Source organism: Ceratotherium simum, chromosome 17 (genome assembly GCF_057802395.1).
Source record: "Ceratotherium simum simum isolate JZ-2026a chromosome 17, ASM5780239v1, whole genome shotgun sequence".
Classification (NCBI taxonomy): Eukaryota; Metazoa; Chordata; class Mammalia; order Perissodactyla; family Rhinocerotidae; genus Ceratotherium; species Ceratotherium simum.
The window spans coordinates 24,537,000-24,564,997 of record NC_141916.1 but is presented as its reverse complement, the minus strand read 5'-3'; the positions used below and the strand labels follow the sequence as shown (position 1 = coordinate 24,564,997).

General features: G+C 37.4%; 2 protein-coding genes across 7 annotated transcripts in view; one reads left to right on the top strand and one right to left on the bottom strand.

Moving 5' to 3' along the window:
* PUS7L (pseudouridine synthase 7 like) overlaps nt 1-1,627 on the bottom strand; it is a 39,174-nt gene extending 37,547 nt beyond the window's left edge. For 2 of the 5 annotated variants that reach the window (XM_087442543.1, XM_087442540.1), the window contains exon 1: nt 1,545-1,627. In XM_087442543.1, coding sequence (XP_087298669.1) covers nt 1,545-1,552 — 8 coding nt within the window. In that variant the 5' untranslated portion in view covers nt 1,553-1,627. The other 3 variants (XM_004428910.3, XM_087442542.1, XM_087442541.1) reach the window with 3 other exon arrangements.
* A 195-nt stretch (nt 1,628-1,822) lies between these two features.
* Nucleotides 1,823-27,099, top strand: IRAK4 (interleukin 1 receptor associated kinase 4). 2 transcript variants are annotated; one of them, XM_087442537.1, is made up of 13 exons: nt 1,823-1,908; nt 4,172-4,220; nt 8,599-8,768; nt 10,875-11,020; nt 12,055-12,237; nt 12,725-12,885; nt 13,785-13,849; nt 16,406-16,520; nt 16,936-17,045; nt 21,012-21,195; nt 22,059-22,121; nt 24,999-25,157; nt 25,284-27,099. In XM_087442537.1, exons 3-13 carry the CDS (start codon nt 8,608-8,610, stop codon nt 25,317-25,319), a joined length of 1,383 nt encoding a protein of 460 aa, XP_087298663.1. In that variant the 5' UTR covers nt 1,823-1,908; nt 4,172-4,220; nt 8,599-8,607; the 3' UTR covers nt 25,320-27,099. The 2 variants fall into 2 exon arrangements, with proteins under 2 accessions (XP_087298663.1, XP_087298664.1); XM_087442538.1 differs by lacking the exon at nt 1,823-1,908 and adding an exon at nt 1,951-2,059.
* The last annotated feature ends 899 nt before the right edge of the window (nt 27,100-27,998 follow it).

Here is a 27,998-nt window from a genome sequence, read left to right as displayed (position 1 = left end):
GATTTAAAAGGTAAACTAAATCATATCATAACTGTGTTTAAAACTCTCTAATTACATTTATAATAAAATCCAAATTACTTACCTTGGCTTCCAAAGACTTCTAAGATTCTGGACTTTGTTCCCCAAATTTATCTTGTACTCGTTCCCATCACCCACTACACTCCAGCTACACTGGTCTTCTTCAGTTCCTTTGTGTTAACTGTTCCTGATGATTAAATCGGTCCTTCCCCAATCACATCCTCAGAGAGGTCTTCCCTGACCAATAATCTAAGGGAACCAGCAAGTCACTCTCTTTCACAAAACCCTATTTAATTTTCTGCATAGTATTTCTATCTAATAATTTTCCTCATTATTTATTGTATATCTCTCCCAGCTACAACGTTACCTCCACAACAGCAAGAATCTTGTCTGCCTTATTCACTGATTATCTCACATTTAGAACAGTGTCAAGCACATAGCAGGCTCACAATCAATAGTGATTGTTGAATAAATGACACAACTAGTACAACATAAGAGCTGTAATGGTGAAGAGGAAGAAGGGATCACTTTTGCCTATGATAATCAGGAAAAGCATAATGCAAGAAGAGGCCATCTAAGTCCTGAAAACGGTTCAAGAAATAGAAATGAGGCAGAGTCATGTCATAAGTAATGTACAAACAAAATATGCAGTGTGTTAGAGAAAACTGAACAGCCCAGATGCACAGCAGTAGGAGAAAAAGTTTTCTAGTACAGTTCTGGAAAATACAGCTGGATTAGTGCCAAACTATGTAAGACACTGAATGCCCAAAGACAGAATTCGTTGAGTGGTCAATGGATGGCCACTGGAGGTGTTCCAGTAGGAAGATGACACAATCCAAAAAGATGTTTTAGTAAGATGACTTGATGGCACTGAGCAGGATGAACGTGATGAAGAGTCAGAGGAGCTGCAAAGCAATGTGATCAAGAGCATAGTTGTAAGATTGGCCTTGGAAAGAATAATGAGCTACTCTTTCCCCAAAAAGGAGGAGATATGAAGACATTCTAAGCTGGTGGAATACGCAGAACAACTTGGGGAGGAAGCAACGACGAGGGAATTACAACCAAACATCTTAGTGCGAGTGGGACCGAGCTGGAGGGCCGCCAAGGGACCCACGTGGAGTTAAGCATAAAAGTGCCGTGTTCCTAAGCAACAGATTCGTTGATGAGGGGATAGGACGGAGAGCGGGAGCGTAGTTTGGCTGACCCAAGGTCGGGGAATTGTTGGTTGAGGACAAATTCTGGGAAGATTGTTAGAAATGGAGGAAGGGGGCGCCTTTGCCCTCATGCTCTTCCTTCACCAATGCTCCGCCGAACTCACTCCTACTACTCCCTATTTCTGCCATCAGTCCGCGGAACCCGTCTCCCGCGGCGCTGCCTTCTGGCGCGTCCACAAGCACCCCCAGACACCGACCGCCAGCAGCGCCAATTGCTTCTTCTCCCGGCCCCACCCCCGCATGTCCCAAGGCGCGATACTAGCCCACGTCGCCCTCCTTCTGGGGGCATAGGGTCGGAGTCCCAATGCCAACCTTGTCATCAAACCCCACAGCGCGCAAGAAACTCAACTCGGTCTACCTCACGTCCAGGTAAAGGCATTCCTCTGCACAACACTGTGCGCATGCCCGGAAGCCTTAAACTATTTGGCCTCCGACCGGGGCGTATTTAAAGGGGCAGGCTCTCACTTAAAGAAACGCCTCACGCGAGACCTGGTATTTTTCACATTGTGGAGCCGCCTGGAGGCGCAAGGAGGAAGAGGAAGGCGGGGCGGGGGCGGGGGCGGGGCCTGAGGGGCTGGCCACGCCCCTGCCCGGCCGTTCCCCGTGCGCTGGTGCCTCAGCGGCTGGCTTCTCCCGGCGGCGCCCCGCCCGCCCCCGGTGCCTCGCCCCTGGACAGGTGAGGGATTCCGGCCGTGCGCGCCGCCTTCACCGCGGGTGGTCCGAGGTCCGCGCCCCGGCCTCCGTCACTCTGCCCCAGGGTTATTGAGGGACCGTCCCGGAAGGAAAATCGCCTTCTTATCTTCAAAGGGAGAGAAGTTCGAGAGGAAGTAGGTGGCGTAGGCAGAGCTTGCCCCAGGATAAAGACTTGGGTGGGTGCCTGGGGATCAGAAAGTGAGTGGGACCTGCGGAGGAAGCTGGGGCATGGGGAGGCGTCCCCCAGCCGTCGGTCCAGCCAGCCCCGTCGGACCTCGCCTCAAGTTTCTCAACTCCCAGGCGGTGTGTTCCGAGAACCCGTTTACGAAATGAAATCTCTTTTCCTGAGAACCAGGAAGTGAGGCCAGCAGCCGGCAGAGATGCGGCGTGGAAAGCATTCTGATCCTCCACGAGATTCTAATTAGCTTGTTCTCCGGCTTCCAAGCTTCGAGGAAATTAGAAAGTGGAGAGGGGGTGTAAGGATTAGATAAATGCATTATCAGAGGGGAAAGTCTATCTGACAGCCTGGAAGCGAGAGAAGAAACAAAGGGATGAAAAGCAGACCTTGAGAAAGGGAGAAAGCATTTTAGCCATTTAGAATGGGAACAAATAGTTCTGTTAGTGCCTCAAAAACGTATGTGCCCAAGGAGCCCTGAGAGCAGAGAGTATTAAAATCTGCCTTTTCTCTTTTTGGGGATAATCCTTGAAGAGATCTGTCAGAAAGTTCTTATCTCTTTTATTCTCCTGTTTGCATGCTAAGCATTCTTTTGAAGTTTGGTTCTACCTGTCCAAACCGAGCTCCTGATCTTCCAGGCCAAACTTACTCCTTCCATAGTCTTCTCCATCTCAGTAAATGTCAGGAAACTTGTTCAGGCCAAAAACTTTAGTGCCATCTCCTCACTCTTCACATCAGCACATAGGATTCTATTTGCTCTACCTCAGAAAATATCCAGCATCCTAGGACTTGGTGCCTTCTCTGGTCCAAGCCGCCAGCACCTCCTGCCTGGATTATTGGTGTGCTCTGCTAGTTGGTCTCTCTTCCTGCTTCTCTGCCCTTCCTCCGATATCCACTATTCTCTGCAGCAGCCCCAGTGTCTTTTTAAGACATAAGTATAGAGCATGTCTCTCCTCTTCTCGAAACCTCCACTGTCTTCTCACCTCATCTCATCTCACTCTTCAACATCTCACTCATAAACAAAGTCAATACAAAGGTTATAAAGACTTAGTATACCTGGCCCCATTACCTCTCATCTTATCTGCTACTTTCCTGCTCCCTCCTCTCCAGTTTTACTGTCTCTTTGCTGTTTCTCAATGGGCCCACTTCAGACCCTTGCATTTACTGTTTCTTTTGCCCAGAAACTTTTCCCACAGATATCCCAGTGGCTGGCTTTCTCATTCCTTCAAACTTTTAATCAAATGACACCTTCTTATTGAGTCCTACTCTGACTACCCTATTTAAAACTGAAACCCCCTTTTCTGTTTATTTTTTTTCCATTCCAGGTGGCACCATCTAACATACTATCGAATTTATTTGTTTATTGCCTCTCTTTCTCTATTAGAATATAAGCTCTATGAGTTCAGTTATTTTTTTTCTTATTTTCCTAACGCTTTATCTCCAGGGATCAATATTTGGCACAAAGCAGAAACCCAGTAAATATTTGATGAATGAATAATATTTTTTAATATATCCAAAGCATTTTAAATTACTTGCCATTGAGTTAAATCAATGTCTAAGAGTGATGTGTTTTGTTTAATTTATGGCATACCAGCTCGTATCCCCGTTTGAGAGGGGCAGCCCTATATAATTTAATAGATCTGGAAGATATCACCAGCTTTTCTTCATAGTGATGATGTTGAGTTGTCCAAAAATAAAGATTAATGGTTTTCCAGCATATTTTGCTTAAGAAAGCATCAGAGTGAATAAGGTATTTTAGGGAGGTTGTAGACGTATTGAACATATTATGCTCTAGAAAGTAAGACTCCCAATATCTGAAACGCTTAGCTATAGTCTCAGACCTCTTATTTCCACTTTCTCAGTAGCCCCTCACCACTATTCTGAAAATTGAGCTTAAATACAACTCTGCATGTTTCTGTTTTTAAAATGTGACTTAAGAATAACTTCTGCCATAGAATAATCATCGCTACATTTTATTTTGATCACCTATTGTGGACAGGATTAGGCCCTTCCAGTTTGTTGATTTTAAATCTTACAGCACCTCTTAGCTGTTGCCATCTCTCTTTTTCAGATGAAGAAACCAAGGTCCGGAGATACTGAATCATTGACCGTGGTCACAGGTAGTTTGTGAAAGAGATGTATTAGCATGCAGTCCCGTGCAACCTCAAAGTCCATCTCCCCTGCACCCCTGTACACTCTCTTCCTCTGATCAGAGTGATAATGAAGCACAATCTTAAAAATGTGTTAATTTACTTGAATAGAATTTTTTGAATTCCTATTTTGGGCACAGTACTTTGAGAACATGCATATGAGTGGGAAGGTGCTGGGTTCTACAAGCAGACACTGGTTTAAGTATATTTCTCAATTATTACCTTACCTTATATTGTTCTCTGAGTTGTCTTTGAAAATATCAGCGGTTTTGTCTACTATGAGAATTAATGGTATGAGAAAACAGTCATGGAGATTTTTATTTGTTTATTTGTAAGCAATAGATCCTGTTCCACTTCTATTAATCCTAAGTGCACTAAAGTAAAATTTTGAACACTTTGAAAGAGGTGACACTTTTTATGTTTTTTCTACACAAATAATTTATTTTCATTATTGAAAATGCAAAAAAGCAAATGAAAACAAAACCCCCATAAAAATCACTATCAAGAGATAACCACGGTTAATATTTTGGTGTATGTTCTTCCAAATATGTGTTGGTGGTAATATATGAATGTATGTTTAAAGTAAGATTTTAAATTCTGAGATTTAGAACTTCCAGGCATATATGTATGGAGGAGTTGTTAGAAGGCCTTCCTTGTCTTGGTATCCCTATGTCATCACCTCTGCTAGAAATCTGGGTTCAAGAGAGTTATAGAAGAGGTTTCCTTCTGTTCAAGGCTGACCCCTTCACCTATACTCTACTCATTATCCCTTTTGTATCCTCAACCAAGCTAAAGTCTTAAAACAGACCTTAAATCAGCAGTCCTCTGGGGGTGGTTGGGGTCCCCAAGTCTCTTTCAAGAGGTTCATAAAGTCAAAATCACATATGAATAAAAGACTCATTCTGCATGCAATGGATTTTAATGTGACAAAATTCACTGATATGGTTTCAGATTCCATATTGCAGCTAATTTTTAGGAAGTTATCTCTTGTCAAGTTTTAGTGTAGTATCGAAGAGAAATATCCACTACGTTGTGAAAAGGCTATTAAAATACTCCTCCCTATTCCAACTGTATGTCTGTGTGAAACTGGATTTTCTCCTTATACCTCAACCAAAACAATATATTGCAGTACATTGAATGCAGAAGCAGATGAGAATCCAGCTGTCTTCTATTAAGTTAAACATTAAAGAGATTTGCAAAACTGTAAAACAATATCACTCTTAATTTTTTTGGAAAATATAGTTGTTTTTTTTAAATATATATATTTAACGTAGTACATACTAACGTAGTACATTTATTTTTAAAAGAATGAATAAGTTATTTTCAAATTTCTCAGTGTCAATTTATAATATGGTAAATATTGGTAGGTACAACCAACATAAACAAAAGCTCTTTGGAGTCCACAATAATTTTTAAGAGTTTAAAGGGTATGGAGATCAAGTTTGAGAACTGCTGCCTTCTCTCTCTCTCTCTCTCTCTCTCTCTCTCTCTCTCTCTCTCTCTCTCTTATCTTTCACTCTCTCTTTCTTTTCTTCCCTTCATAGCCAGACTTCTTGGAAAGCACATTTCTACCATTCAATCACTGCTCCACTAAAACTGTTCATAAGTCACCCAGTGGCCTTCTGGTTTCCAACCTCTCTGAGTCTTTTATACCAACCTATCCCCCATTCTAGAAATCTCTGATATGCTACTGTCCTGGTTTTCTTTTTACCTCCATGACTTATCAATACTTTTTAAAGGTCCTCCTTTCTTTCCATTTCTTCACATTCTATATATTTCTAACAGGCAGCCTCCTACTTACTTGTTGCTTCAGCCAACTATTCATGTATGAATAGATGAGAATGCTCACATAGCAAACATTCTTTATCTTAACCTCTTCTCCTAAGCTCCAGACCATCTGTCTAGCTACTTAGTGCCAACTCCCCCAGATGGTGCCAGAGGTAGATATTTCACCTTTAACGTGACCAGAACTGAATGCTTTATTTCCTCTATCATCTGCCTAATTGCCCAAGCCAAAAAAGCCAGGGATCAGCTTCTTTTTTTCCCTCACTCTACTTTCCCTCTAATCTCTGATCTTTCATGAAGTTATTTTGATTTGGCCTCCTAAATCTTTGAATCTCTTTATTCTCCATTCCCCGACCATATACTTTTTTCAGGCTTTCATTTCTGCTCACCTAGATTGTTGCAAAATTTTCAAACTGGTCTCCTTGCCTCAATATACATCCCTTCAATTTTTTATCAAGAGGAATCCACTTAACCATATAAGATCATGTAACACCTTTCCTTAAAGTCCTGAAATGACTACTCCGTAACTTGTAGTATAAAGTTTAAATTCCTTGTCTTAGTGTATGAGGCACATGATGATTTGGCCCTGCCTACCACTCCAGTCTCATCTCTTTTTACTTAATGACATGCATCCTATGGTCCAGCCACAGCAAACTCCTTGCCTGAGCCTGCCTAATTCATGCTCTCCCTTGCTATTCCTCGTGCCTGGAATTTCCTTTTGGGTTTATCCTCATTCCTTTTCACCCGTCCTTCCAACCTCACACACCACCCAAATCTATCTTGATATACCTTCTTCAGATTGCCTCGGCTTGATGCTCCTTCTCTGGGCTGCATAGCACACTACACACACCTCTTGTAACATTTAGCACTCATTGTAATTATACCTCCTGCTAGACTAAGAATCTTGAAAACAAAGATTTTTTCTTCTCTATAGCTCCCATCACTTAGTACAAATCCTGACATAAATGTTTTTTGAATGTATGAATGAATAAAAGGAAATGACTTGTCTTTCTAGAAAAGAGAATGACATGAACAATGCCATTTTGAGCTATAGAAGCAGGGACATATGGCATGAATTTTGGAGTCAGATATGGGTTCAAGTCCTAGCTCTCTAACTTACTACCTTTGTGAAATAGAGATGATAAAACTTCCTTAGTCACTCTGAGGACTAAGTGAAATATGTAAATCACCTAGCATGGTACTGGCCAAGAAATTCATTCATTCTTAACACTTAACAACACCAATATCTACCATCTGCTAGTCACTAGTTATATATAAATGAATAAAATGAGCATAGTCCCTGAACTCATGGAGTTTATAGTCTAATGGGGGAGATAGTAAACAAGTAAACAAATAAATATATGATTACAAATACATTGTGCTGTGATGAAAGATAATTAGGTTGAGGGTAGATAGACCTACTTAGATGATGGTCAAAGAAGGCCAAAGAGAAGAGAATACTAATATAGAGGCCTAGGATACAGGGAGACTTTTTCTTCTTAGTCTTTTATAGCTTCTGAATTGTATACTACATAAATATATTCTTTACTCCAAAAATTAATTATATTGCATTTTAAAAATAAAAATATATTGGGAAACGGGAGAATAATTGACAGAAGACTATCTGAATCTATTTGTCTTGAGTAATTAGAAGCATAGATCACCAGCTGCTGAGAATGAGGGACATAGAGATCAAATAAAACCATGGACAATGAATGAAGACGAGTAAAAGGATTAACAGCAGTGCTGAAGGCCCAGTGGAAAGGGGATCCCCCTAAATTTGTACTCAGACCAGTCTGCTCTGTTATCTAGGTCTCCACAGCTGTATTCAGCAGCACTGGTGTACAAGTAAAATTGTGAGATTTATCCCTGACTGCAGCTCTCCAGGGTGGAGTAGCAGAAGAAAAAGGAGACCGAGGACGTAAAGGTTCTGTCTAAAGAGTGGTTAAAGTGGTGAACCACAGGGTTTGGTTTAGTAGGGCATGAATTGTGATCAGGCAAGTCTGATGAACTCAAAAAATGTGGAGGAATCAAGGAAGAGCATGTTATATGAAAAGTTGGTGGATAGACCATATCTTTTCATTGTATACAAAATTATTTCAGGACGTATTTTTTTTTTTACTTCTGCCAAAGAATGTTCTATAAATGTTTGAAAGTAAATAAATACTGATTGAGAAAAATATTTTAAATTGAAAAATAAATCTTTTATTAATAGATTTGGTTCCGAAATATGTTCACAGGAACTTCTCTGAAAAAGTAAAGTTTTTGCTCCTTTGTGTAAATTTCACTCGGAAAATGTCAGTATCAGAAAAAAAAATTATTCGATTTTTTATTGATATTTATAGGTGGAGAAAGCAAGCAAGCCCAAAGGACAGTTAGATAAATAAACTATAATTTTAATTTTTTTCTTAGGATGTCAACTAATTGACTTCGGAGTGTTCCTTTATTATGGCGTAATCAGTTGCCAGCATTTCATATGTTATAGCAAAGTGTAATGTATAAGCTTACAGATGTCACTGCTAAAACTACTGTAAAATTTTAACGAGAACTTTCTATATTTTAGGAATAGAAGATGAACAAACCCATAACACCATCAACATATGTGCGCTACCTCAGTGTTGGACTAATTAGGAAGCTGTCAGATTTTATTGATCCTCAAGAAGGATGGAAGAAGTTAGCAGTAGCTATTAAAAAACCATCTGGTGATGACAGATACAATCAGTTTCACATAAGGTAACATAGAAAATTCTTTTTCTTTTTAAATTCTTATATCACAATCTAGAATGATTAATAGGTATAAATACTGTCTAATATTGCCGTTCAGAAAGTAAGCCTCTCTTCAGCAGAGATAATAGTAATCAATAACTTCTTTTTTTTGGAAATTTTTGCTTCATTCTCCAATATATCAGCTGGGCTAATATTGTGATCTTGCAAATAAGTTTTTGGGTTAGAATCAACATTCCCACTTTTACTCTAATTCTCTGTTTGGCACGCCAAATACAGTTCACTCTGCCCTACACTTATCATTTCCAGATTGAAGTAACATAAGAATATGATAAGAATCTCTAGCAAACTTCTGAAGCTTAAATTTCTAAGAGTGTGTAACTCTAATTCACTTTAGCAGTGTATTTTGGGAATTCTTCAAATTGACATTTTAAAGTTGCTTGCAAATGTACACATCTATAACCAGAATTTAGTTCTTAGCCAGGATTTTTCAACACTATCTTCAGATAATTTCCATTCTTTTTCTCTATTTGTCTATGCTTGATTTGGTGTAAAATATAAGTCCAGATTTTATTTTTGTCAGTTATTTCAGCCCAAACCTATGTCAAGATCTCTCTCTGGAAGCAAGAGGAAAAGAAATTTATTGGTGATTTTCAGCATTAACCTGATAAAGAACCTAAAGCCTTAGCTCCCATATTAGTCCTTCCAGGAAATGTTTCCTCATATGAAGGATGAACATCTTAAGTTACTTGGAAGAAGCTTAAGTTTAAACCTTGAAAGCCAATTTTTGAAGATAGTTTGTTGATATTATTATTAAAAACTTTTGGAGGATAGTTGAGGCAATGGTGGTGGGGAGAGAGAGCTCTTTTTTACAGAATAACAGCAGCAAATAATTATTGAAAGAATGATTGAGTTAGAAAGTTGCCAATTTACAACTACTGATGAGCAATTGATTCACACAAGGCTAAAACCACGAGGTGAAGGGTCATTGATGAACAAGATATGCACAAGATTTCAAAGGATCATCCACAGTTACATATGAATTGTGAAGAGGAAAGGTACTTTTATTGAGAAAAAAATCTGAAGTATAACTCCATACCCAAGTAATCAAATTTTGTGTCATCAATAATGGTACAATCTGCCATTATGTACCTCTAGATGTGGTGCAATGGGAAGGACACACTGTCACCTATGTAGTGTCCTTACCAAAAATTTTTAACCTGAATTTAATCATGAGAAAGTATCAGACAAATGTCAACTGTGAGACATTCTACAAACATCTGGCCTACACCCCGAAGCTCACACAGAGACCGAGAGGAAGAGGGCGAGAGCACAAACATGGCCAAATAGTATCAATTGGTCAATTGGTGAATCTAGGTGAAGGATAAATGGTTGTTCATGGTATTATTCTTTCAACTTTTCTGTAGGTTTGAAATTTTCAAAATAAAAAATTTGGAGGAAAAACATAAAAAACTATATTGTTTACATTTTTAAATGTCACTTTTCGAAACTAATTTTGAAAGAAATGGGAATGAAAAACTGATCTGTGTTTTTTTCTTCGATTTAACTGAAATATAGTTAAGATCAAAGGAATAATTGTCCAAGTTTGTATATATCATGTTTCTTTAAGCAGGCTGGTTTCTAGCTGAGTTAATAAGTCATGTAGGGAAGTAATATAGCTTAGTAGGTTGAGAGCACACTCTTACGTTAAGTGAGATCTGAATTTGGATCTCAATTTGGATATAGCTCATTGGTCATTGGCTGTGGTCATTGGCTGGTTACTTTACCTCTCCATGCATAGCTTTCTCATTAGTAAATTAGTATGATATTCATAGTATCTTTAAGGATTAAATGAGTTCATGTGTGTGCATCCTGTAGCCCACTGAGCAAATACTCAGTCAGTTCTCATTATATATTAACTCATGTTATTATTAGCTTCAGCATCTTTTTCCTTCTGCCTATCTTTCCTGTGCTCGGTAATTCTTGCTGGCTCTCTTGCTGTCCCTTTCCTTTAATATTACAGGACGTGCTGTGGGTGAGACGGGGGCAGGGGGGAATAATTCCTATGTTAACCATTTACATACTAATTTTGTTTCTTTGTTACTTGCTTTTAAGGAGATTTGAAGCATTAATTCAAACTGGAAAAAGTCCCACTTGTGAATTACTGTTTGACTGGGGAACCACAAATTGCACAGTCGGTGATCTTGTGGATCTTTTGGTCCAAAATGAGTTTTTTGCCCCTGCGAGTCTTTTGCTACCAGGTAAGCTGAGTGTGACTAGGGCATCAACAATTAGGGTGGAAAGACAAGTGGTGAAAAAGGAACGTTTCTTCTTAGTCTTCCTTTTTTCTCATAGTAGATGAACCTTACATTTGAGACTCCTTTTCATTCTGTCAGCTCTTTTCAACTCTTTAACAAGCAGCCCAGACATAGCACGTGGCAGACTTGCTGCTGAGGAGATGGAGGCTTCGTGATTGAGTCTGATCCCACGAATTAAGTCAGGTGGTTTTGTGCCAATATGAAATTTAGAAGAATGGGAATTATTGGTTTTTTTGAGCTCTCACTTTTTTTCACTCTCAACTTCCACCCCAATGGGACTCTGTGATCACGATTTCCTTACTTGTATTCTGGTGGGTTAGTGTCTGGTTACCTCATAACCTTACTTTTTTCACTTTGATGACATTTGCAACACTGGTTCTCACCCTTCAGTGTGCATAAGAATCACCTGGGGTTCTTGTTAAATGTGGAGCTTCCTGGGCTCTATTCCAGACCTCATTATCAGAATTCTGGACTTGGGTTCAAAGTTTATGTTTATAAACAAGTACTTCAGTGCTTCTGATGCAGGCGGCTCATGGACCCCTTTCTGAAAACACTGTCTTACCCTCTCTACCCATCTTTATCAAAACACAGATTCTAACCAGGTAGCTTCTTGTGTGCTGTGAGAATATGGGGCTAACATGTGGAAACTGGAATGGTGTTAAATGAACCTAGTTTCTAGTTTAACTTTTTCACAAACACTTTTTCTTTTTTTTTTTTTTTTTAAGATTTATTTATTTATTCTCCCCCTCCCAAAGCCCCAGCAGATAGTTGTATGTCATAGCTGCACAGCCTTCTAGTTGCTGTATGTGGGACGCGGCCTCAGCATGGCCAGAGAAGCGGTGCGTCAGTGCACGCCCGGGATCCGAACCTGGGCCGCCAGCAGCGGAGCGTGCGCACCCAACCGCTAAGCCACGGGGCCGGCCCCACAAACACTTTTTCTTATGGAAGGACAACTCATATCTAATTTTATTTGGCAGATGCTGTTCCCAAAACTGTTAATACATTACCTCCTGAAGAAGCTGTAACAGTTCAGCAGACACAGATGCCTCTCTATGGCAAAGACAGGACATCTGCTTTACCTGTGCAGAATCTTGAACAAAACTATATGCCACCTGACTCCTCAAGTCCGGAAAATGGAAGTTTAGAAGGTAGTGATACACGTAAGTAACATTTGCAGTGCTTTCCACTATTGGTTTGTCATTATGACCATCACTGCTTTAAAATAAATCTCTCCTTTTGTTTGTGCACACTGACAGTAGCTCTTTTGTGTTTTTTCCTCCTGATTATTAAGCACTATCTTCATTGTATTAGTCAGTGTGTTATCAATGAGTAGAGGCAGTAGGACATACAAATATCCACAGAAGCTATGAAAAAAATAAGTAAATATTTACATAACATGAAAGGGTCATTTTATAAAAAAAATAAGTGACCAGAGTTTTGGGTGGAGGATCACCAAAGAGAATTCTCAAGAGAGAGTTTAAAATTTGTATATATATAAAATGGTTTTACTCTCTCCCATCATGCCTTATCCAAAGTTAGAAATATTTGCATATGTATAGAATATTCAAATTGAGAAAATACTGAAGTTATTAAAACGAATTTCTTTTTCATTGAAGCACTTTTTTCCCTATTTTATTGACCTTATAGGTTTTCACTGTTTTTCATTTTATGAATTGAAGAACGTCACAAATAACTTTGATGAACGACCCGTTTCTATTGGTGGTAACAAAATGGGAGAAGGAGGATTTGGAGTTGTGTATAAAGGATACGTGAACAACAGAACTGTAGCAGTGAAGAAGCTTGCAGCGGTAAGTTATTTTTTCAAGAATAAAAGGAATTAAAGGAAGAGTTGCTGCCTAGTATGCTATATGTTTTAAATTAATCTTTAGGAAATATATTATTTCAGGGCATATTTTCTTTAAATAAACATCATTCTAGGCTGGTAGTTCTTAACATTTAAAAATGTGTTGAAAGCTATGGGTCCTATCCCTACAAAATTGTAGGTATGTACACATACATACGATTATACGTATAATTTCATGAGATTCACAAAATAAAGTTTAGAAGCTGTGGTCTACACAGTGCTTCATGCACAGTCAAGATTAAAATGGTAAGATACTAAGAAACTTTTATAGAAATAACTTTCTCGTATTACTTTTCTCATTTAAAAATAAAGTTTAGAAAACATACAATAAGAAAAAAGACAGAAAAATTTCTTCATGTGCTTTGTTCCCATTTTTATTGGCATGTTCATCATTTACTTATTGCTATGTTGTATTGTAGATCTGTCATTACAATCTAAAAATATCAATACAATGCATATTTATGTGATAAAGATGGTTACCCTTTGTCGTATATTTTACAGGTTTTCTTTTTCTTTTTTCCTTCAAATTTTATGTTTTCTGTTACACTGAATTTTTTTTTTCAGAATGTTTTTGCAGTGAAGTCTCATATTATTTCATTTTGTTCCCACAAAAACTCAGTGAAGTCTATATGGTTATATGGTTTATATGGTTCTTTTCCTTCTACTGACCAGCCATGGGACCTTGCGCAAATCACTAATATTTCTAGTTCTTGGTTGCTCTATGAAATGGGGAGAATAATTTTAAAGCAGCATCAGCCAGACGGTCTTTTGCACCCTTTTCTAGCTTTAGGAGCCTTGGGGTTATTGTACTGTATTATATTGTATATTATTTTATTTTTTCAGATGGTTGACATTAGCACTGAAGAACTGAAACAACAGTTTGATCAAGAAATAAAAGTAATGGCAAAGTAAGTTAATTTGGCAGTTTGGTAGAGTAGAAAGGAGCAGGACAAGGAGTAAGGGACCTGGTTTCTTATCTAGAGTGTGCCATGAACTAGTGATGTTTTCAAATATATAATAGTAAAGTAAAGAGTTTAGATAAGAGGAGATGAAAGAACTTTGACTCTACAATTCTATGACTACATATACTCACATGCCTGTAGATTAAACAGCAGACATTATTTTAAATCGTAGTAAAGTTACATGGAATTTCAGCTATCTTCCATTATCATGTTTTCTGCTCCCAGAATTCATGAGAGATAAATTGTAGAGATACAAAAAAAAAGTATAGAATTATAGGCCCTTAGATATAAGTTAACACCCGTAAACCAGGAAAGTGTTATGTGCAAGAATGCTTAGAAGACATTGACCCAGTATGCTTGAAAATTGTTGGGCAGCATCAGGAGGAGTAGGAGAAACAAATCAGGAAATTTATTCTAATAATTTAGTGATTGATACCTGCGTATATACGATATCGCAGACACTGTGCAAAGTATTTTATGTGCATTGTCTCATTTAATCCTCGCAGTTGTTACAACCTCCCCTCAACCTTTTTTTATTCTTACTGAGATTTAGAATCATTAAATAACTTGCCCAAGACCACATAGCCAATTAATGTTAGAGCTGGGTTTCAAATCCAGATCTGTCTGATTCTGAGCTTGAACTTTTGATCTGAATTGTAATGGGATTTACCAATTTACACTCATCAGACCCTTTCCTATAAATCACTAACTCTAGTGGCTGAACCTCAAGAAAGAAAAATAAACTGGAATTAATTCATTCACAGTAAAAATAATGCACACTGATAAAAAAATCAAAACTCTTTCAGGATTTGTTCTTCCTGCCCCTATTTCCACTCTCCAATCTTAAAGTAACTTGTTCAAAGTAGATAATCTGGGAAATACAAGAAAATATTTTTAAATTAATAAAAATCATCTCTTAAATATATCGCTCAGAGATAACCATTGCTAATATTTTGAGGAACTTGCTTCATGATGTGTGTGTAGCATTTTTCCCATGTCTATAAAATAGTTTTAAAACATTTTAAATTCTTGTTCCACATTCTGGCATATATGAGGATTGTATTTAATTTAACCATTACCTTACTAGGTATGTTTCTAATTTTCAATATTACAAATTAAAGCTCCTTTCAGTCTCTTTGTACATAACTCTTTAAATGCAGCTCTGCTTATTTCGTCAGTATAGATTATGGAAGAAGAATTACTGGTTCAGGATGCACGAACTTTTAAAGACTTTCCAAGTGTCTGTCCAGGTGGCTTTATAGATAAGTTATGGTAATTTATATTCCTACCAGCAACATTATTACAATTCAAACTTCACTGCTACCTCACCCCCATTGAATGTTATTACAATTTTTTAATAACTACCAATCTCTGGACCTTACTAGCAGAATGACCTTTGCCAAATTTCTTTAACTCTCTATTCATTAATTTTCTCATCTGAGAAAATGGGATAATAATAGTGCTTCCTTCATTAAGTAAGGATTAAATAAAACAAAGCAGGTAAATCACTTACCACAGTGCCTTTTGTATAAACTCAGCAAGTGTTACCGACTCATTTTTAAAATATGCCAATTTGGTGGAAAATGGAGCACTTCTCATTTTAATTCGTGCATCTTAACATATTTGTGAAATTAGACTGATTTCAAATCAAAGACTGATTTGAAATAATAAAATCCCAGAATTATAGATCATTTTGAATGAACAAAATGAGTAAGCACTTGGATGGTGTATTTCTAGGCTCTCTTACATTTGCTCATTTAATTCTCACAGCATCCGTGTTACATCATGGATGTTATTATCCACATTTAGCAGGTAACGGAGCTGAGGCTCAGTGAGCTTGTTAACTTGCCACAGTCACACCTCCAGGAGGTGGCAGAGCTGAACTTGCAACTTAGGACTTTGAAGTCCGAGCCCAGTTTTCTTTCTACTGTACCACAGATACCTGCAGTTTTGTTATTTAGCTCTCTTTAGTTTTATTATTCTCTAGTATATAAAGAAACTCAAATTAGGTTATAAATCGTCAGATATGATTAAAGATCAGAAATGAGTAAATTAGGTGTGATTAAAGATCAGATGTCTGTAAATCAGTGCTTTGGAAGTGTCAGAGAATTCTTGAAGGGGTTGTCATAAAAGTTTCAACGGATTCCTTGAAATCTTGTTTGTACTATCATTGAAAATTTTGGTCAACAAAGGTAAACATAAGCCTAGTCCTTAACCAAACCATCACAAGTTCCAATGATCTGAATTACTGAGCTTTTACTATAAAATAGAAAGAGGTTTTGCTTCTAATATTGATCAATATTGACTGAAAAGAGAACTGTTTGCAGAAAATTATAAATAGTTATGATAAACACATATATAATATTATACTGATATATAGCATATAATTATTGTCTTGCTCTTTTTTCTGTTAAAGCTCTAAATTGAATAATTTTCAACCTACAGCTGAATATGTGTATGTATATGTCATAATAATTCTGAGTGGAAAATTATTTATCACAGGTGTCAGCATGAAAACTTAGTAGAACTACTTGGTTTCTCAAGTGATGAAGATGACCTCTGCTTAGTATATGTTTACATGCCTAATGGTTCATTGCTAGACAGACTGTCTTGCTTGGTAAGATGTTTGGCCTTCCGTTTCTGTGTTGGAATACTACTATTACTTTGTGACAGGATCATTTAAACTGCATTAATCTTAATATTTTTCCTGCTCTATGAAAATTATACAGTTGATATGTAAACAACTGGGACTGCCATTCTATTAGGTGATAATCTAAAATGTAAAATTATCAGTCAAGGATAGACTTTGAAGATGCTCATATATCCTTTTATTGTCAAACAACAATTGCTAACCCCCATTTGATCTTATTTAGAGATTATTTTTTAACAACTTAAAAAAATGATCGTCTTAAATTCTTAGCAATATACTATCATTTTCAGAACTTGCTTAGAAAAATATTCTGTTATATATTTTCTATAGATTTTTTTATTCTCCTCTTTTTTTTTAATTGGTTTGTTTCTTACTCCATAAGGATGATACTCCACCACTGTCTTGGCACATGAGATGCAAGATTGCTCATGGTGCAGCTAATGGCATCAATTTTTTACATGAAAACCATCATATTCATAGAGATATTAAAAGGTAAATGCTGCTGTTAAAAAGCTTTCAGAAAACCATCTTTAAAGAATAACCTGCTCTCTCTTTCTATTCACTGTTCATGTGCATGTCTTAACCTAGAGCACTTCATGAAACTCCTCTCACTAAGGACATCTGGGGGCTGGCCCTGTGGCTTAGCGGTTGAGTGCGCGCACTCCGCTACTGGCGGCCCGGGTTCGGATTCTGGGCGCGCACCGACGCACCGCTTCTCCAGCCATGCTGAGGACGCGTCCCACGTACAACAACTAGAAGGATGTGCAGCTATGACATACGACCATCTACTGGGGCTTTGGGGAAAAAAAAAAAGGAGGAGGATTGGCAATAGATGTTAGCTCAGAGCCGGTCTTCCTCAGCAAAAAGAGGAGGATTAGCATGGATGTTAGCTCAGGGCTGATCTTCCTCACAAAAAAAAAAAAGAAGACTAAGGACATCTGTATTCCAAACTCATTAACCTATTTTCAGTACTCATCCTACTTGACTTTTTTTTCTTAAATAGCATATCATTCTGTTCTTCTTGACCACTTTTGCTTTGTCAAAATTATTTTCCTTCTGATTTTCTGGATCACCAGTCTTTTCTGAATCACTTTCATCCTGCATGGATAATTTTCAGTTCTCTTCCTTCTTAGGTATTTATTTAGTTAATGAATATTAATTGAGCACCTACTATAGGCAAGGCGCTGTAGATGATAGAGTTAGCAAAAGTAGCATTTATGGAGTTTGACATCAATCAAATAATCACAAAATAATAATAGAACTTTAGTGTATAGTACATGGTATTTGGTATATAGTATTAGTATAAAGAAGAATTCCCTGGGGAAGTGATATTTAAGCAGAGATTCAAAGAATGAGCAGGAAATAAATAGGCACAATTTGAGGGCCGCTATATAAGATGGGGAGAAGAGCATCCTAGGCAGAAAGAACCGCATTTGTAAGAGTGTTGAGAGGGAACATGGAAACATGACGAATTACAGGAAGTGACATAAGTGCAAGATGACTGAAGTGCAGAAATTGAAGGCATGATTGATGTGAGATAAAACTGTAGACACAGGCAGGGTGCTGAAGCCCTGTAGGACCTAATAGACCAAGTAAGGATTTTAGTTTTATCATAAGTGTAGTCAGATGCCATTGAAAAATTGTAATTAGGAATGTGGCATCATATTTAAGATTTGAGAAGATCACTTTGACTCGAGTGTAGAGAATAGTTTGTAAGAAGGGGTAGTTAGGAGGCTTTCATAGAAGTCTTGGTGGTATCAGTTCTTATGATGACAAGTGAGCAGATTTGAGAGATTAGGATGGCAGGACTTGCTGATGTCTTGGCTGCAGAGAGGTCAGGGAGAAGGAAGTGCCAGGAATGACTCCTGGCTCTATGGCTTCCAGAATTGCTTTCTGGAATGATTATGGCATGATTCACTTATATAGAAAGCACTGAAAGAGGACCAGGTTTGGGGTGGAGAATATGAGTTCTCACTTGTGCATGTTGTGTCTGAGGTTCATTTAAGATATGGAAGTGGAGATGTTAAACAGACAGTGTGATGTACAGATTTGGAGCTGAAAGAAGTCTGAGCTGAAGATATAAATGTGTATCTTACTTGCATATGGGTGATAATTGAAGAGCTGTCATATGACTGTATTCACTTAAGGAGAGATATAGATTAAGAGAAGGCCCCAAGATTTAGTCCTGAGGAACTATAAGACTTAATGGCCAAGTAGAAGAAAATGGTCCCCAAAAGGAATCCAAGAAGGTGGGTGCAAAAAGGTTAGATGAAAACCAGGAGTGTGTGGTGTCCCTAAAAACAAGAAAAGCAAATGTTTCCCAAGAGGGACTAATCAAAAAGTCAGTTGCTTTTTAGAGGTCAGGATGAGGACTGAAAAATAACCATTTGATTAGTGCCAGGAAGGTCATGAGTGACTTTATGGAGACCTACTTCCGTGTAGTAATTGGGTCAGGATTCAGGTTGTAGTTGAGGGGAGAGTGGGAGCTGGAGAACTGAGCTGTGAGTATAGACAAGTCCTTTAAGATGTTTAGCTAGTGAAGAGTGATAGCTGGAAATAGATGTATCATTCAGGAAACTTTTTTTTTTTAAGATGGCAAAGACTTAAAGCATGCTTTTATGCCTGTGGGAAGAGGGAGATGATACAATAGAAGAGAGCAGTGAGATAATTGATAGAGTAAGGTTCCTGAGAATGTAGGAAGGAGTCCAAGTAGAGGGACTGGCCTTAGATAAGAGGAGAGACACCCTCTCCCATCCCTTACATACTGGTGTATTCCCTCACGTTCTTACCTCGCTGTCTCTTTTGTTTACCCTACATCCTCTTGCTGAGTGATGTTATGTTGACTTCAGTGCTATCTATATGTGGGTGACTCACAAATCTGTATCATCAGCCTCCAATCCTATATTTTCAGTATCTCCATATCCAAAACATCTCACCTGGATGTCCCACAGCAGCCTTTAAGTTAACATGTCAGAAATCAAACTCATTATCTCTTCCAACCCAAAGTCTTCCTCCAGTACTTCCTTCTTGATTGAATGAAGTTACTGGTCATACTGTCTCCCAAGCTAAAGACTTTCTCATACCCCATATCATACTAATTACAAAGTTCTATTGAGTGTGCCTCAAAATTCGCACCTCCTATTTCTACCCAGTACTGTGCCTTTATTTAGATCCTCACTATCTCTGATTTGCTTTATTACAAACCTTCCTGGTCAACCGTCAACCAGTCTGTACCAGTTCTCGTCTATTCACTACTACACTGCAAGTCAAGTCAGTCTGATAACATCAATTCCCTAGTATGAAAACTTTAGCTGGTATTCTGTTGCTCACAGGATAAAGTTCAAATTCTCTCCCAAGTTCCATTGATGCCACTTTCTTGAACTTGACCAAGTATTTTTATGTTTTCATCACTTTGTACGTGTTTCTCCATTTGCCTGAAAAATGCCTTTCTTTCCCTCATTTAACCATCAACTTCTAATAATCTTTCAAGGCTAAGCACACTTTTTATCTTCTCTTTGAAATTTTCCCCAGTTCTTCCACGCAGGTGGTTGCTCTCTCAGCATTTTGTGCCTAATATCACCATTATGTGGTTCTTATTGGGTTTTTAAAAATTATTCATATGCCTTTGTCACAGACAAGATTCAAAGATTCTCCCAATGCCCAGCACCGAGCTTAAATACTATAATATATAGGGAGTCCTCAATAAAGTGTTGTTGAATGAAATTACAAGTGTATGAATGAATGCATATAAGAAATGAATTATGACCTTTAACCATATTCTTTCCTCTTTGAAAGATTTCCGTTAGTACAGAAAAAAAAGAATAAAAAAATGAATAATTGAGATACTTCAGTTCGAAATTTGTCTTCAAATGAATTGAGAAATGTTAAGAATTAAGAGTGGTGCTTTAGGAGACTTTGTGGGAAGTTACCATGTAATAAATTATTTGTAAAATAAGGAAAATATCTCACTAATATGGACAGTTTTATTTCATTTTTATTCTCCTAAAATCTTTCCTCAATAAACAAAGAGGGAAGAAAAACAATTATTTCTCTTTAATTTTAATCTGAATTCTAGATTTATTTACACAACTTTCAGGCTTTTTTTTTTTTTTTATAATTTTTATTTATTTATTTTTCCCCCAAAGCCCCAGTAGATAGTTGTATGTCATAGCTGTACATCCTTCTAGTTGCTGTATGTGGGACGCGGCCTCAGCATGGCCGGAGAAGCGGTGCATCGGTGCGTGCCCGGGATCCGAACCCAGGCCGCCAGCAGCGGAGCGCGAGCGCTTAACCGCTAAGCCACGGGGCCGGCCCACAACTTTCACGCTTTTATGATGTATATTATAAAATGGTATACTCTAAATACATATGTACATGTATTCATATACTCATCTAAGGAACTGTTTGACTGACTTGGAAAGGAAAACAATTTTTTCTCTAAACTTTCAATTTTTTCAGTGCAAATATTTTACTAGACGAAAACTTTACAGCTAAAATATCTGACTTTGGGCTTGCACGGGCTTCTGAGAAGTTTGCCCAGACTGTCATGACTAGCAGAATTGTGGGAACAACAGCTTATATGGCACCTGAAGCTTTGCGAGGAGAAATAACACCCAAATCTGACATCTACAGCTTTGGTGTGGTAAGTTTCATGTATATAATTAGTAACAATAGTTGTTCTGGCTATAATTGGGAAATTGAAGTAGAATGTTTTGAATATACCTGTCTTGCTTAGCTCTTTTATTTAAAGATGTAAATTGTTCACTTCAACCTCTAGTTAAATGAGAAAGTTATAAAAACTCCCAATTTGTAAAACTTTTTGATTTCTGAAATTACTGCAAGAAATGATTTTTTTGCCACCCTATCCTCATGAATTAGTATGAAACTTAAATTAAATCAGTGTACAAAATAAATCATGTCATATGTACACAACTTTTGTGTCATATTTATAAAATGAAATTTTTTTTAAGGAAGTATGCTTTGGCATTTTCTGATCCACCAGTCTGTTCCTAATAACTTTTAAGATGGAGTGAGAGGTGTGTGGGGGTGATTGGAGAAATTGGGTGTTTCTTCATCTTATTTTCTCATATATGTTTCATATATGGAAATTTAACTTCATAACACTAAGGTGCAGGGTTGTAGGATATGCCAGTGGTTTAGAAAATAGCATTCTCCTAAGAGCCAGAGAAATTATTCTTGTGAAGGATCCTCTGCAAGACAGGAAACGGAGTGGGAGTTTCCAGCACACTTGTTGAGTGGAGCTGATTGTTTAGTAAGTTGCCATTAGGAAAGAACTACTATGGGGATGGGTGGGATCCGCGGTGTCCGGGAATGAGGGGTGGTGAGGAAAGACCACAGCTCGTGTTCTTTCCGCTTGAATGCCTAAAAGACATAATGCTGTGTGTGGAAATGATTGATCAGATTTCATACTCAAGATCCATATTCCTTCTAGTTTCTGTATGTTGTGTGGAATGTTATGTTAATGGAGTTTTTTTGTCTTCATAGGTTTTACTAGAAATAATAACAGGACTTCCAGCTGTGGATGAACACCGTGAACCTCAGTTATTGGTAATCGAAAGATTCATTTTTTCCAGTCCGTTTCTCTTTGCATTTATACTCTAAATTTACAAGGGTAAATTTGGCATCTAGAAATGTCGTTTTCTATGGGCAATCTTTCCACTGGCAATTACAGAGTGGCATATGGAAAGAATATCAAATATTTCTAATCTCAGCTCTGCCATCAAGTATTTGTGAAGCTTGGAAAAGTCACATGTATTCTATGTTCTAGTTTCTTTGTGGGTAAAAGTAGAATAGAACTATATGATTTCTGAGGTGTTCTCCAGTATATTTTTATTTTTTTGCTTTCAGGGTGATTCCTAATAGCCTTTTCAGCTCAGAGAGGAAAAACAACATGGCTTCCATTCAAATTTGTGTCAAAATAGAATTGCTAGTAAAATTCTCTATCCATTATATTATGAAGTATTTCATTTTTAAAGTTGTCATAGAAAACATTACCTAATTTGTTATATTAGGGATTCATCAACTATTATATAAATCAACGAACTAAATGCTAAAACTATAGGAAAATTATGCCATGCCCTTCTTTTCCTATATAGTAGATTTTAAGAACTTAGAGGATTTTTTTAATTAAATTAAAGATTTATGGAGATACCTACTATCATGTCCAAGTTTTTCTTAAAATTAGTTAAATAACTGCACTGACTTTATTCTAATTTACGTGTTCTCATGGGACAAACCAGTGTGACAAGTTGAGACAATATGCACATACCGTATTATTTCCCTAGAATGGGGATTAGAAAGTCAAAAGGTATAATATATTTGTTCAAGAGCTTGGTGCCATACTCTTTTAAGAAAAGCCATAAGTAAAATATCTATGTATTATAATATTGCTGCAGGTGTCCCTTATAAAACTCTACGTTATAAAGCTTTCTGTGGTTTCTGGATATGTAGTAATGCATTACATGCTATATAATATTTCACATTAAAGTATATTTATAAAACATATTGTTGTAAAACATTATTATTTTCATCATATTTAGATTTTTTTTTATTTTTATTTATTTATTTATTTTATTTTTTTGTGAGAAAGATCGGCCCTGAGCTAACATCTGCCAATCCTCCTCTTTTTTTGCTGAGGAAGACTGGCCGTGGGCTAACATCCGTGCCCATCTTCCTCTACTTTATATGGGACGCCACCACAGCATGGCTCGCCAAGCGGTGCGTCTCTGCGCGCCCGGGATCCGAACCGGTGAACTCCGGGCCGCCGCAGCGGAGTGAGCGCACTTAACCGCTTGCGCCACCAGGCCAGCCCCATCATGTTTGGATATTTTATAGTGGTACATAAAAAGTGAAGTTTTGTCTTTATCAAAGAAGTAAAATTCTCTGTTCATTTGTTGTTGGAGGTCAGGAAAGAAGCTTGGGCTGGAGATAACAGTTTTTGAGCCATTAGTGCACAGCCATAGATAAAGCTTTGGGTATGGATTGGATTATACAGAGAAAGTGTGTAGATTAAATATACAGGAGGACAATTTTTTAAAAAGGTATGAAGGACTAAAGAGGGAACCCAGTGTTTTACTACCTTCTAACTTGTGCTTTTTAAGCAAGGCCTACCTGTCTAAAGGCCTAAATTTTCCTTTCTTTTGCCTCAGACGCTTTTCTCCTTCAGAATATTATAAAAGCCTCAAAACTTTGGCTTGAGTAAGGATGAACTACATAAAACATGGAATCCATCTCGGTCACCAGTTTTGTGCCTCATCATATAATAGTGAAAATCATAAAACTTCAGGGAAGATTATATTCTGTCACTTATTCTTAAGGTTTGAATATGGTATGACTATAAAGTAATAATATTTTAATATAAGTATAACTAAAAGAGAGTGATCTTTTAAAGAACGTTTATATCACTAGATTTTGCCCAAACACTTTCAAAATTCACCTTTTGGAAGAGTTTCGGGAGAGTTTACAATTGACCTCACATAAATAGTCTTTTCAATCTGTATTAGTTTCTTGGGGCTGCCATAAAAAATTTACCACAAAGAGGTTTAAAATGACAGAAATTTATTCTCGCATAGTTCTGGAAGCCAGAAGTCTGAAATCAAGGTATTGCAGGGCCACGTTCCCTCTTGGAGGCTCTAGGGGAGAATCTTTCCGTGCCTTTTCCAGCTTCTTGGTGGATGTTGACTTGTGGCCACATCACTCCAGTCTCTGCCTCCATGGTCACATTGTCTTCTTCTCTGTGTCTGTTTTCTTCTCTTTCTTTCTCTTATACAGACACTTGTCATTGGATTTACAGCCTATCTGGGTAATCCAGGATGATCTCATCTCAAAATACTTCATTACATCTGCAAAGAACTTTTTCTCCAAATGAGTCGCATTCACAGGTTCCGGGGATTAGGACATGGACATATCTTTTGGGGGGGCCACCACTCAACCCACTACACCATCCTAGTCCTACACCTCTCTCCCTATTTGTTACTTTTTTCATGGCTCTGTCCCCTTTTTCCTCATCCCTCTTTCTCTTTGATTGAACAGTGTGAGTATCCATAGGGAAGTTTGCCTGTGCAGGGAGGGGGAGTCTGGGTCCAGAAATTGGAACTGCAGTATCAGAAGCACCTCAGAAAGCAGACCACCCTGTGCTGGCAGCCTAGTAAATGCTGCTAAGGGAACATGCTCAGTACCATAAATACAAAAATTAGAAAGCAAATGGCTGAAAGTATCTAGAAGGTATGTATGTATGTGTGTGTGTGTATGTATGTATAAATAAATAGGGTTTCCCCCGTATGTCTTCAATTCTTAATAAGGTTATATAAGTAAAAAGTAAAATAAGAATATATGCTATTATGAAGTAGATTAAATAATTAGAATTTATATTCTGATTTCTTTCACTTTTATTTGAAACTTAAAGTTTTAACATTCATTTTACAGCTAGATATTAAAGAAGAAATTGAAGATGAAGAAAAGACGATTGAAGATTATATTGATAAGAAGATGAATGACGTTGATTCTACTTCTGTTGAAACTATGTACTCTGTTGCTAGTCAATGTCTCCATGAAAAGAAAAATAAGAGACCAGACATTAAGAAGGTATCAGTTTTTCACACTTATTTAAAAAGTGAAGGATGTGGGGTTCGTCATTTTTTCCTAAGTGTACATTTCAAACCAACTATTTAATGCAGTTTTTTTGTTTTTCTCTTTCTTTCTTTATAAAAGGTTCAACAGCTGCTGCAAGAAATGATAGCTTCTTAAAACTTGACTGGAATAGACTCTTGGCTTTTTATATACAGCTATCTAACCATTTTTTAAACTAAATTTTTTTGTAAACATTCTTCTTTACCTTTTACAAGGCGGCATGATTGTGTAGAACCCCCAACATATAGAACAAACAAAAGTAGAATCTCTGTATCAACACTTAGCCCTACCTTTTTAGTGTCACCCTCAGTTCTTGGAGTAGTCCCTGAGACATCTCCTTGGAACCTCACCACAGTTTGAAAACAACAGGATTAGCAAAAAAAGGAGTACAGGACTATAGGGTGAAAAGATGCTGGGCTGAAGCCCGACTCCACTACTAGAATGCTCTAAAGCTTTGGGCAGTCTCTTAGCTGCTTTGAGCCTTGGTTTTCACCTTTAATGTTAGACTAATATCTACTGTGCCTCTCTGACAGGTAGTCATGAAAATCAAATGATGCAAAATATGTACAAGCACTTTGTCACTTGTAAAGTGATATAAAATTTAAAGTTTATATAGACTATTATAAAATCCTATTACAGTCATATTTTTATAGAATCATGTTCCCAGTAAACCAGATATGCCCTGATGATACTCTCATGATGATATGACCATTATTAGATTCTGTTATCTTTGCCATGTTAATGGCGAAATTGAAGGAATTTTGCAGATGCAGTTAAGGTCCCTAATCAGCTGACTTTGAGTATTAACAGGGAGACTGGGCTGGGTGGGCCTGACCTAATAAGGTGAGATCTTAAAGAACTCTGAGAGATTCTCCTGTGGGCCTTGAAAAAGTAAGCTACTAAGCTGGCCACATTGGCTAAGACCTGTGATTGGCCCCTAGGAGGTGAGAGCTACCTTCCTGCTGTCAGCCAGCAAGAAAAGCTGGGATCTCTGTTGTACAACAACAAGAAACTAAATTCTTCTAACAACCTGAATTAGCTTAGAAGAGTGTTTCAAACTTCAGATAATACCATAACCCCAGCTGACACCTAAATTTTGGCCTTGTGAAACCCTCAGTATCAAACCTAGCTGAGCTGTGCCTGGACTTCTGACATACAGAACTGTGAGATGATAAATGAGTTGCAATAAGCCACTAAATTTATGGTAAGTTCTTATGCAGCAATAGAAAATGGATACAGATATTCCCATGATGATTCTCCCATAGTGATATCCCGTCATGTTCACAGATTCTGCCCACACTCCAGGGGTGGGTGGGGATTATACAGAGTGTGTACATCAGGGAGTTGTAGTGTACTGATTTGCACTGGATTTCTCAATTTTTAACTATTTCTCCTAAGTTTAAAATTCTCTATTGGTTTATATTATTTGAAAATTCATTTTACGGCTTTGGGTGAGCAGAAGGAAGTAATTTACGTAAGCATGAAAACTGGTTGATAGAAAAACTAATATGTATAGAAGGAATACTGATGTCTGCAATTATTCACTCATTCAATAACCTTGTGTCATTAGTTCTTTCATTAACAAACCCACAACAGGAGTGTGTACAGTGAGTTAGAGTAGAAGAGGATCATCCTTTATATTGTATTGTTCAGACCTTCCTAAATGCTGTCCCAGGAAACAAAGATAGCATACCTTTCAAATCGCCTTTATAAACTAAGCAGAAAGAAACATTTGCTAGTTGAAAAGGAAGATAAATAAAATGACATCAAATTAATGTCAACAGGAACTCACATAATTTGAGGCATGGTATGGTTTATAAGACTGAAAATAATTAAGTTATTTTAAAATATAATGATAATTTATTTCTTGAAATAAAAGCATATATGTAAAATGGTATATATGTAGCTCTGATTAAAATTTTTAAAATGAGTAAACCATTTCATTGATTTTTAAAATTTTACAGTATAATTTGGTAGATGTTTCTGTACCATCAAATGGAATTGATAATCAGATTTACCAAAATTAGGCATACCTTCCCTCTCAGGATATGACTGTACCTTAAGTCTTTTGAAGGCAACAATACAGTAAATCCAAGATTCCAAAGCACATGTTAGCTCCACTGTTTTTTCTCTTTGCCTGATGGTGTCAGAGTGTCCTGGACCTGTGAGCTTGTGTGACTCATTTAGCTGTGAGAATGAACAACAGAGGGGTTGTCCTCAGCTCGCACCTCAACAGGCCTTGCACTAAAGTTCTGAGGGGAATTGTGTTCAGGCTCTTTTTACTCAAGGCAGAATTTAAAGGCCTGTGGTGACAACTAGTTGAAGCATTTTTTAACTTCATTTGGAATATGCTTCCCCCTTATCTTTTATAGAAAAAGAAAAAATTAAATGGATTTTTGAAAAAACTTTTGACAGAGGCTTTGCATGCTTTGATGGAAACTTTGGCAAACTTTGATGCAAACTTTTATTATTGCTTCCAGCAACTGATTGCGTAAACCAATGAGTAAGGACAGCATGGTTGAGAACTGCTGGCCCGCCCCATTTCCAGAAAGAACAATTGTTTTTCTTCCCATGTTTCTGACCTGTTGGTTTGCTAGCTAGCCAACTAAAATTTTTTAATTCTAAGTTTCTCTCAATGTAATATGCTCTATGAGGAACAAGCAGGTAATAGGCATAATTAGTTAATGTTTTACTTTACTTTTCTGACATGATGATTAAGAGAAATTTAAGACTTTCTAAAACATTTATTGTTCTGTCTACTTTTTGGTTCTGTAGCCGTATAAAATGGCCATAGAT